This window comes from Natrix helvetica (assembly GCF_964273705.1).
Source record: "Natrix helvetica genome assembly, chromosome: Z".
NCBI classification, from domain to species: Eukaryota; Metazoa; Chordata; class Lepidosauria; order Squamata; family Natricidae; genus Natrix; species Natrix helvetica.
The window spans coordinates 32,924,850-32,937,192 of record NC_138554.1 but is presented as its reverse complement, the minus strand read 5'-3'; the positions used below and the strand labels follow the sequence as shown (position 1 = coordinate 32,937,192).

At 36.8% G+C, this 12,343-nt stretch overlaps 2 protein-coding genes across 2 annotated transcripts; both read left to right on the top strand.

Moving 5' to 3' along the window:
- Positions 1-5,804: 5,804 nt before the first annotated feature.
- LOC309401443 (olfactory receptor 2G3-like) lies at positions 5,805-6,746 on the top strand (the record flags this gene model as incomplete). Its single annotated transcript, XM_081970509.1, has 1 exon — positions 5,805-6,746. The coding sequence occupies one exon, from the start codon at positions 5,805-5,807 to the stop codon at positions 6,744-6,746; it is 942 nt and encodes a 313-aa protein (XP_081826635.1).
- A 3,848-nt stretch (positions 6,747-10,594) lies between these two features.
- On the top strand, positions 10,595-11,569 carry LOC309401442 (olfactory receptor 6M1-like; the record flags this gene model as incomplete). Its single annotated transcript, XM_081970508.1, has 1 exon — positions 10,595-11,569. One exon carries the CDS (start codon positions 10,595-10,597, stop codon positions 11,567-11,569), a length of 975 nt encoding a protein of 324 aa, XP_081826634.1.
- Between the last annotated feature and the right edge of the window lie 774 nt (positions 11,570-12,343).

Sequence of the window (12,343 nt, the reverse complement as noted above, 5' to 3'; positions counted from 1 at the left end):
AACTTCATTGTTTCAGAGCATCTATTTGAAACACCATTTAGTCCTTTCACAAATTCTGTCCATTTCTACAATTTCTACAATTTCTGAAATTTCTACTTTCATCTAATCTCATGGAAATTAATAGAGATGACACTTATTCATATTAACTAGCTTTCTGAAATAAAAATGAGTTTAAGTAATACAACAAAGCTTGTGCAGGTATATTTTACAAAAATATGAAAAATAAACATGGCATTTAACTTATTTATTATTTATTTATTTCTTTGCACTTCTAGACCACCCCCTCTCCCAAAAGGGACTCGGGGCGGTGTCCCTTTTGGGCACCCCACAAGAGAGTGGCCTCAGGGTCGACCTCTGCCCCCCTGTCAACACATATTGCTTCCGGCCGGAGAGGTAAGAGACGAACCACCGTAAAACGGTGCCTCCGACTCCCATCCCTTCCAGCCGGCGCAATAGGATACCATGGTCAATGGTATCAAAAGCCGCTGAGAGGTCTAATAGGACCAGGATAGAGGAACAACCTCTATCTCTGGCCCTCCAGAGATCATCAACCAACGCGACCAAGGCTGTCTCTGTGCTGTGCCCGGGTCGGAAGCCGGACTGGCGTGGGTCTAGATAGTCGGATTCATCGAGGTGACATGGAAATTGCTGCGCCACCACATTCTCAACAACCTTCGCCAGGAAGGGAAGGTTGGAGACTGGACGATAATTAGCTAGCTCCATTGGGTCAAGTGAAGGCCTCTTGAGTAAGGGCCTCACCACCGCCTCTTTCAAGGCAGTTGGTAAGGATCCCTCACCCAATGAGGCGTTCACCAGGCCCAGGAGCCAGCCTCGTGTCACCTCCCAGGATGCCAGTACCAGCCAGGAGGGACACGGGTCCGTTGAACATCTGGTGGTTCGCAGCCGTCCACGCAACCTGTCTAAGTCCTCGGGGGCAACAGAGTCAAACTCCTCCCAGAGTGGTCTCACAAGACTCGCTGTTGACGGCCCGTCCAGTCCACTGGAGGGGGCCCATCCGCTTCGGATCTGAGCGACTTTGTTCTGCAGATATTCCCCAAACTCCTCTGCTCTTCCCTGTAAGGGTGCCCCCCGCGTCTCTTGTGACAAGAGGGAGCTTGTCACCCTAAACAGGGCGGCAGGGCGGTTATCCGCAGACGCAATGAGAGCGGCACAATGTCTGCGTTTGGCCGCTCTCAATGCCACAAGGTAGGTCCGTAAATAGGCTCTTACCTGTGTTCAGTCAGACTCGGAGCGTGAGGACCTCCACCTGCTCTCTAGACGTCTCCTATGGTGCTTCATCACCCTCAACTCCTCGGTATACCAAGGAGCCCGGGTGGGTCGCTGCCGTAGGAGAGGTCGCAAAGGCGCAACCCGGTCCAAGGCCCCAGCCGTCGCCCTATTCCAGGCGGCCACTAGGTCCTCCGACCGAGCGCGGGTCAGGGCTACAGGTAGTGGCCCAAGCTCCATCTGGAACCTATCCGGTTCCATCAGGTGCTTGGGGCGGTACCAGCTTGGACAAACTGGCTCTGCCTCCTCGTGGTGGAGGGTAGTGCCAGGGAAGTCTAGCCGGAGACATGAGTGATCTGACCATGACAGGGGAATAATATCTAAATCCCCTATTCCCAGATCACTCGTCCACTGCTCAGATACAAAAACAAGGTCCAGTGTGTGGCCACCATCTTGTGTGGGGCCCTGAATTAGTTGGGTCAGGCCCATGGCTGTCATGGAAGCCATGAACTCCCGAGCCACCTCGGATGCTGCTCCCGCCGATGGCAGGTTGAAATCCCCCATAACCAAGAGTTTGGGGATCTCCACCGCCGTCTCCGAGATCAGCTCGAGGAGCTCGGGCAGGGCCGCTGACGTATAGCGAGGAGCCAAGTATACAATCAGCAGACCCCACTGCCTCCCTGGGCCCCATTTCACACCTAGTGACTCACATCCGGGTATCTGAGGGACAGTGAACTCCCTTGGCTCTAGACAGTCCCGTATAACTACCGCCACCCCTCTACCCCTACCCAGGGCCCGAGGCTGATGGAATGCATGGAAACCCGGTGGGCACATTTCCACAAGGGGTAACCCACCCTCATGACCCAACCAGGTCTCCATTATTCCTGCAAGGTCCAGCTCCCCCTCAGAGATCAACTCATTAATGAGGGGGGCCTTGTTGGTCACGGACCTTGCATTGCAAAGCACCAGCCGCAGGCCCTGTCTCTGTAGTTCCCGACCACCTAGGTTGCGGGGGTTGGTACGAACGACCGGGCATAGCCAGCAGCCACGGTCTCCCAACCAACCTTGTGATCTTCTCTTGTCCTCGCATCCCCCCCTCCCCGCGACCGTTGTAATAAAACAACCCTCTACTGGAATAACTTGTTCTCTCTCCCCCCCTACCCCGCTCACTTCCCTCCTGGACTCACCTGCTCGTCTGGCACTGGCTTCCCTCCCGGCCTGGTTATCCCCCCCCTCTTTCTAAAAATTAGTTTTAGAAAACTAATTTTCTAAATGTAATAATTGATTAAAAAATCAACTAATTAACATGTAAAATATATAGAATTGTAGTTGTGAAAACTTAACATATGTATCTTTCCTTGATTTTATACTACACAGATATAACATACTATACCAACTTCATGTATATAATTGGTATATATTTAATGTGACATTGTTGATCTATTTTATTAAAATGTATTTATTTTAAATAAATTAATACCTTAGCCTGTATGTATAATATATGGTCCTATGCTGCATTTTTAAAATACTTTGATTCTGACAGAAAGACATTTCGTTTCTGAGATTTTTTTTAAAAAAACATACAGATTTATTTTATGCTCCCTTTTCTACAACCTTCTAATCTTTTAATTTGCGATAGAGTCAAGATGATTGGACGGACATGAGTATTTATTGGCCAGATTCACTTGCTGATGCCATGCAGAGTTCATAATAGATTTTTTTTCTTTTTCACCTTATGAGAAAAACATCTGCTGCTTTCTAGGACTGAACTCTTAACCTTCTGAGCAGGAAGTGAGCATCTCCACCACTACACCATTATGCTCCTCTGTACAGATTTTTTTTTTTACCAAACATCATTTTCATTATCCCAGTTTATAATTAGTCAATATTACACATTAATAATTTCTGCTTATTTTTGTACTACTTTTTGTACAAAATAATGTTTTTCTTTGATAAATTTATATTTTGGAGATCTTTGAGAAGTTACTGTCAGGTTCAAGAAGTCAGGAACCAGGACACAGTTTAAAATTATTACAAGTTTATTTCATGCTAGCTATACACAAGAATCTGAACTACTAACATTCAAGGTAAATTGGTCCCAGGTAAGAGTCAATGGACTTCAAAGGTTGTGTGTGTCGATTTAGGTCTCTTATGAGGACTTAGAGATTCCAAACTGATGATGTATTTGATTCAACCCTTGGGCTCAGCTGGGTTATCTCTTGCAGCTACAAAATGCAATAAAAACATTATATTTTCTATTGCATTGACCATGACATATCTGTTTGTACATCTGATAACCTCCAATATTCAAAGGAGCATTATGAGGTTTCATGAGCAATGTTGCTTTTCAAAAAAATATAGTCTTAAAGTGATTTGTTTCAAAATGCAGCCCTTCATTTGCGTATTTTTCATACTATATTTTCTGCTCTTTTCTTCCGCCTATTCAGAAAGGATCTTTGATAGACATATAGCTTATTTTGAATAGTGAAACCTTGAAACAATTTAAAAAGAGAAGTAGTCTAGAATTCATTGGTATTCTTAATCCCTATTTTCTTAATCCTATGAATTCAGGCAGAGGTGGGGAACGGAGCATCAGAGAGAGTTTTGCTGAATCTCCTTTGAGTTTGGATAAAATTAATTGGACACTTGAGAGTTTCTTACTTTAATAATAAAGTTGACATATGCAAGAGCTTTTAGTAACATCTTCTGAATCCATATATTACTGATATGGGTAATATATGTGTAAATTGCATGATTTAATCCAGTTATTTTTTTTCTCCTTAGTTACTTAAATAAATAGAATGCTAGAAGTCAGTCACATCCAAGGATTCTTAGTAGATGATTTAAGGTTTATTGGCTTTTAGGAGATATTAAGTATGTTAAGTATGCTAGTCTCTCCTTTTTCTTTGTCTTCTCTTTCCTCTTCTCTCTCAGTTTATTAAATATATATAAGTAACTTTTCATCTTAAAATTATGAAATTAACTTATTAGTGAAATTGTCCCATAGCCTATTGTATCCATAAGTATAATGTGTGTCATTTATTATAAATAACTAATATATTTAATGCCTTGATGTACATATGCTATACCATGAATGAATAAACAAGGAGCAAGGAGGAAAAGTTTGAAAGGAAGAAAATAAATCCTGATATAATATAATTTGCTTTTCAAAGCTGACATACAACTAATTTTTGCAACTTGTCAAATTTTAAATATCATAGCAATAACTCTGCATAGCAATAACTCTGGTAACATGAAATTCCAAATATCTGTAGTAAGGAATTTAACTATCAGTAGCCACAATCATCATATTTGTTCATTTGTCATCTACCTTCAACTAATAGCGTTGACAAAGGTAAACAAAATAATGAAAATATCCTGTAACTTTAATCCAGCAACAATTGAAGCAGGGTTGGTTTCTCATCCTCACTACATAAACTATTTGAAGCATCTCTTTTCCCACCTAACAATAATACAAAAGTTGGACTAATGTTTAATCATAAATTGTTTATGCTTTAGATTTATGCCATGGCATACAGTACATTTTTAATAGTTTAGCACTCAGAGAAAAATACATATGAACATTTTTTTCAATAAAAGTATATAAAATATGTAATATAAAAATATAATTATAAATTTGTATAAAATGAGTAAATGAAGAAAAAAATAAAGGAATATTAATCTCTTACTCTAATTTTACCCAAGTTGTGGTCTGTGAATAGGAAAAGAAGTAACAATTTAATAATATTAAACAACAAGAGGACCAAAAGAAATTGCCACTCGCAATTTGTACAGGGAAGGTGAAAAATGAAAATGCCTAAATTGATGCCGTTTTAGCTACCAATGAAAATATTGCAATTTATTTGTTCATACTGTTTTTTTTTATTGTAGATGGTTGTTTGAAATTGCTGTTCATGAACAAATTTAGAAAAATAGTTTCATTCTCACAGGGAAAGAAGACTGTAATCCTACATACCGTTTGGAGAAAAGCTTGTAAATATAGTTAGACTTATTTCCATGTAAACATGCCAAGAAAAAAATGAAAATAGAATGCAGGATCAGACTACAGGTAAGTAAATACAATAAGGTAACAAAGCCTCCGGTTCTGATTCTTTCTGAATAAACAAAGTTGCTGTTTTGGATCTAGTCTGTAGTCCTTACTGAAAATTCATGGAATGTGTCAGTTATGAATTAATAATGTAGTGGGAAACATGTACAAATGAAAGGAAAACTCAGCTTCCTTTCTTCTCTGCATTTTTGCCTCTTTCTCCCTTTGTTGTTTCTCTGTTATTATGACATTCTGTGCTATGCTTAGCAGGATAGAACTCAATGCCACTTCTATAAATTAGAATGGAAACAATCAGGATATCGAATGACTCTACAGTGTTCAAAGGCACATTCAATTTGTATAACCATGTACTGAAGAAAATATTTCCATTAATTAATGCTTTGGTTATTTTTGGGATCCATAATGGTAGCTCCCTCCCCAATCATACCAAATTCTTTATTTTTCAGGCTGACCTTTTTTTGTTTGTTATTTTACAAGTTTCCTCGATAACTGCAGTCAATGGAATACAATGAACCAAATGAATCAAACTGAAGTCTGGGAATTTGTTCTTTTGGGGTTTTCAGATCACCCCGAATTGGAGCCTGTGCTTTTTGCCACCTTCCTCTTCATCTATCTCCTTATCCTGCTTGGAAATATTGGTATCATTATCCTTACTGCTACAGATCCACATTTGCAGACTCCCATGTACATTTTCCTTCAAAATCTGGCATTTCTTAATCTTTGCTATACCACTGCTGTGGTCCCCAAAATGTTGTCCAACATGATATTGACCAAGAAAATAATATCCTATCACATGTGCATGGCACAAACATATATCTCTCTCTTCATGGGAGCAGCAGAATGTATTATCCTGGCTATGATGGCTTTTGACCGCTTTTTAGCAGTATGTCACCCCCTGCGTTACACCATGATAATGAATTCCCAAACCTGCATTCGAATTTTAGCTGCTTCTTGGATTGTTAGCTTTCTAGTTTCTGTTGTCCCACTCTACCTTTCTTTGCCCCCACTTTGTGCCCCATATGTCATTAACCATGTTTTCTGTGAGGCTCCTGTTTTACTGCACATGATTTGCACTGATACCTCATTAAATGAATTATTAATGTTAGTTGGGAGCCTAGGCACTCTAATGCTGCCCTTTATCTTGATTCTGATTTCATATGGTTATATTATTGGTGCAATAATGAGGATCCACAGCACTAGTGGCAGATGGAAAACCTTTTCAACATGCTCTTCTCATTTGACAGTGGTGATAATCTATTATGGGACAGGGATGTTCATGTATATGAAGCCAAAATCCAGTCACTCAGCAGAGAATGATAAGCTAATTTCTATATTTTATTCTGTTATCAATCCACTGCTGAACCCTATAATATATAGCTTTAGAAATAAGGAAGTCATAGGATCATTAAGAAGAGCCTTTGGAATAAATGCATTGGACAAGTCATACTAAAGACAAAATTAAAGAAAAAAATATAAATCACACTATGCTTTCAAAATTATATAAAATTATATAAATTAAAATAAAAAAATATTAGCAATTGTTAGCAAAAATAAATAAATATGAATATCAGATTGGTACAGTACTAGAAGAAGATCAAAAAGAGACAAAACAAAATCATTATTCATGCAATGTATAATTAACCAGACAAAATCATTGACACAAGATATACTGGCATAGAATAGAATAGAATAGAATAGAATAGAATAGAATAGAATAGAATAGAATAGAATAGAATAGAATAGAATAACAGAGCTGGAGTGGACCTTGGAGATCCACTGCCTCTCAGGCAGGAAACCTATACTATTTCTGCAACTCATCAAGACAGACACAGACTTCAGAGGATAATCAGAACTTCAGAAAAAACAATTACTGCCAACCTGCCTTCCATTGAGGACCTCTACATGGCATGAGTCAAAAAGAGGCCCATGAAAATATTTACAGATCCCTCACATCCTGGACATAAATTGTTTCAACTTATACCCTCAAAACGACACTATAGAGCACTGCACACATAGACACAAGAACAGTTTTCTTTTCCTGAACGCCATCACCCTGCTAAACAAATAATTCCCTCACCACTGTCAAACCATTCACTAAGACTGCATTACTATTACTATTAGTCTTCTCATCATTCCTATCACCCATCTCCTCCCACTTATGACTGCAGGAATGTACCTTTGTTGCTTGTATCCTTACAATTTATATTGATATTGTTTCTTGATTGCTTTTTTGTACTCTATGACTATCATTAAGTGCTATACCATATGATTCTTGATGACTATATCTTGTCTTTTTATGTACACTAAGAGCATATGCACCAAAGACAAATTGCTTGTATGTCCAATCACATTTGGCCAATAAAGAATTCTTTACATTCATTTCTATTTCAGACAAATGATTGTCCGATCTCTTAAAACTGAGGTGTCTTTAAGAAAGGCTGGACTAATAGCAAATTGATTAATTAAATTATTATGACTCCCATATAATAATTCTAAATGACTACAATTCTAAATTGTTTTAATAAGTCCAACTTTTCCAAAGTTTCATTCTATTGTTTGCATTGTTCATTTGTGTTCATTTTGAATTTTGGGGAGAATTGTGTACATTAAGATTATATTAAAGGAAGATGTGATAGCAAAAAGTTTAGGAATTGTTGTTCTAAATTAATAACAAAATATATTGTGTGCATTACAGAAAATGATTATTTTTAAAATATGTTATTATTGTCTTCTATTGATTCTTAGAATTGTTATAAGTGTCTCAACAGCTAAAGATGTATTTGATCCATTATCCATATTTCTTTTAAGATTAAAACTGCCATCAGATGTTCTGACTTAGTTTGACTGTTAATTATCACAGTTGGCAAGAGAATGCTAAAATTAAAGAAGTTCCTGAATGTTTATCCTGGATGGCTTAATATGACACTGCATGTGAACATAATGATGATCTTTTAAATGTATTTTGCATCAGTATAACAAACAAGTCATTTAATCATCAGACGATTTATGCAATGCAAAAAAAAAAACCTTCTTAAAAGTGAAATTATATTGCATTCATACAATTTAGGGCAAAAGTGACCAACACCTAAATATAAATAAATGGATTAAGTTGTCTAAATATTCATTCTGAGTGATCACAGAACACATATTGTACTGGACTTCTGAAAAACATTGACATCTACTAGAATAAATTATCTTATTTACTTATTCCTTTATTCATTCATTTATAAAATTTGTTTTGCTGCCTACTCACAAGTAGTGACTGAAAGCAGTTTACAAAGACATAAAAGCACAATATAAAAAGAAATAAAAATAATTAAACTAATAATAATAATAAAATAATAGTTTTATGCAGTGTATAGTATTTATGCAATACAAGCAGTATTTCCCTATTTGTAGTCTCTTAAAGTCCTGGCAGCAGTGTCCTAATTAATACTCAAAGGATAGTTTGATATTTTTGGCAAATGTAAATGAGGCATATAAGAAAGAAACAATAATTATAGGTTTGCTGTCAGCAATACTTTAAGAAAGTGCAGAAGCTTATTTTTGAAAAATGTTTTAGATGGTAAGAATATCACTTGTAAATATTCCTACGCATGTGTTACTGCAGAATGGTATTAAATTGTTCCTTAATTACACTCAGCACTTGGCAAGAATGCTTAAAGTATAACTATTTTTCTAAGGAGTTTCAATACATATTAATAGTAAGCATTTTCTTTAAAAAGCTTTAACATAAAGATAATGAGAATCAGTGGATTTCTCATTTCTTTAGAATTAAGATCCATTAATATGCCATTTCATTTGATCTGTTAAAGATTTTGAAGATGAAAAAATTAAAAAAAAAGATTTTCAGTGCTGATCCTATTATTTTTCCTTGCTGTATTACTGAAGGTCAGTAGGAATAATTGCCACTATGCTGATACAAACTCATTCTCTATTAATTTTACAATTTTAATTCATATTTTTATACCTTAATGTTTTTTTTACAGACAGCTAATAACTAATTTTAATCTTTTCAGTTTGAACTGTTGTTTAGAATCATTTAGGATTTAATGCAGCAGCCACTGTCCTGGATAGTTTCACAAGTTTTTGGTCCACATAGGGTTAGGATTAGTCTACATAGACAGAATTAAATAAGGGGGGAAGGTGATGTGTGTTCTGGTTTAGTGTGTATTAAATGTATATATTGCATGAATAATCTCTCTTCATTCAATATCACAATTTGGATAAAGCAGTCAATCAGCTTATTAACTTAATTGCCATTTATAATTTCATATCCATAATCAATTATTATACATACAAACACCATAATATGTCAAACAGATGATACTCTATCTGATATACATATAAATATATAAGAGTCAATCATACAAACTTTTGTCATTTCCTAGAAATTATTTTTAATACATAGGAATTTAATTTTGAACAAAAGCAAATAATGAAGCATGATCATTGGTCTCCCATTAAAAGTGAGTGTTTTCAGTAAAATCTAAATTGTAGAGTTATGAATCCATGAGCCAACATTTACTTATTTTATCCAACAGAAATTTATGGATTTCTGTCTGAAAAGCAAACTATCTTCTCTATTTCATTTTCCACATCTAAAATCTGTGGCAACTTTTAGCCTTGAACATTATATATATAGTAATGCAGAGGGACCTGTAGAAAGGAGAGCAAAACAGAGATTGTATTAAGTTATTTGCCAGGCAAAAGAGTAAATATTCCAGTTAGTGACAGTTGATTGCAGCAACATTCCAAGGAGTGACACTTGACTGCAGCCTATATAAGAGACTTGGTCATCTCTGTTCTCATTGCTGAAAACAATGGCTAGCTCAGATGTGATCCCTGTTTATGCATTTCACTCTTGAATCTTTGACACTTGGACTTACTGACAACCTTGACCTGGCTCTTGAACCCTGGACCAACTTTAGATGGCTCCTTTTCATGCTCCTCTTTAAAAAACACATTTGCAGGCAAGTCTTCACTTTGTTTAACATATAAAACAAAATGAATTTATTGCTATACCTTTACCTGAAAATAAAACTGATAATTTCTCAAGCAATGGCTTGAGTGTATGATATTGAAACCACATGATTAATCTGAATATGTAATCTTATAAATAACTTTGCTTGATGCATCTATTGGTTACTAATCTACCTAATTCTTCATTTTTACAGATGTGTCAATTGTGGATCTGACTAATAGTTCATTTTTTTCTCCATCACTTCTTTTTTTCCTCTCTTTGTCTCTTATTTTACTGCACTATTTGTTAATGAAGAGCATAAGATTAATCAAAGTATGAATTTGGTCAATAAAACTGTTGTATCTGAATTCATTCTCCTGGGATTTCACACCATTCGTTCAGTTGACATTGTCATCTTCATTGTTTTCTTCTTTGCATATGCATTAACCATTTCAGGAAATGTCACGTTAATTGTATTAGTGGTGGCCAATCACGGTCTTCAGTTGCCCATGTATTTTTTATTGGGTAACCTCTCATTTCTTGAACTCATGATCACATCAACTGTAGTGCCTAAAATGCTAATAAATATGATCACAGGAAAGAAGACAATCTCCTTTGTGGGCTGTCTTACCCAATCATTCTTCTATTTTCTGATGGGATCTACTGAATTTTTCATATTGGCTGTCATGTCCATAGACCGCTATCTTGCAATTTGTTACCCACTACGCTATACTTTGATTATGAACAATAAGACTTGTTTCCAGTTTTTATTGGGTTCATGGGTTGGTGGTTTCATGATTATTTTAATCCCCAGCATTGTGACAGCTGGATTACCATTCTGTGGCCCAAATATTGTTAACCACTTCTTCTGTGACAGTGCACCTTTACTCAAACTGGTCTGTAGTGACACATTGCTAGCTGAAAATATTGATTTTGGGACTTCTTGTATATTACTCTTGGGATCACTTTTTGTAACCACTGTATCTTACATGTATATTATTATTGCTGTATTGAGAATACCTTCAGCACAAGGTCGTCAGAAAGCCTTCTCAACCTGTGCATCTCACATCACTGTGGTCACTCTATATTATGGGAGTTCTATCTTTATTTATGTCCGTCCAACCAAAGGAAATGTGCTTGATTTTAACAAAATGGGCACTGTGCTGAACACAATAGTGACTCCCATGTTGAATCCCTTCATTTATGGTCTTAGGAATGAGAAAGTGAAGGTTGGATTAAGAAATGTCCTAAAATCATTCTTCAACAATGAAATGAAGAACTTAAAAAATATAGACAAAATCAGGAAATAGCAATTTAAAAAATCCAGCACAGTACAGTAGCATAATGAACAGTCTATTTCACATTAACTTAATGACACATATTGGGTGGTCTAGCATTTATTTATTCATTCAATTGAATCTGTTTTGTTTTGTTACATGCCATTAGATCATATAGAGCTGATATAAATCAGGAGGAATTAATATCATTTGACTCAGTTTTCTGTCAAACAGTGGCTGTCACTGCCATCCACATACTAGAAGTTCTGAGGTCAACTGCAATATTGTGCGTGGGGAACAGATGAGGAGTCAGATTCAGAAATGCTGCTTATTTAAGATAAGAGCAGACCATAAACCAACATGCAGCTTCTAGCTGACAGCCCCTTTTATGGGAAGCTGTCAGCCATTAACCAATAATTTTAAAATACGTCCGACACTTGCACAGCAGGAGGAAAAGCTTCTGCTCATGCTTGCATGGACCTAGCACCCCTTCCCACCCATGAGATGTTCTATTAATTTCGTACTACACAAATATAATCATCCATATACATTGGTCTTCAATGGCTTTATATCGACTTGTAGCACATCTGTATTTCTATCAGGCCCCCACCCGTCAACTGCATCCTTGAACTACATCAGATAGATTACTAATGCTCTCCGGGGCCTCCAACTAGGCATATACCTCAGCTGGAGACAAAGAAAAGCAAGATGCACTCCGCAGCAGTGGATCCTCAATAACAGATGTTTCATTCTGCATTGGACTCGGCCCTTCTGATACCATTTCACTGCATCGTCATCCCTCTCGCT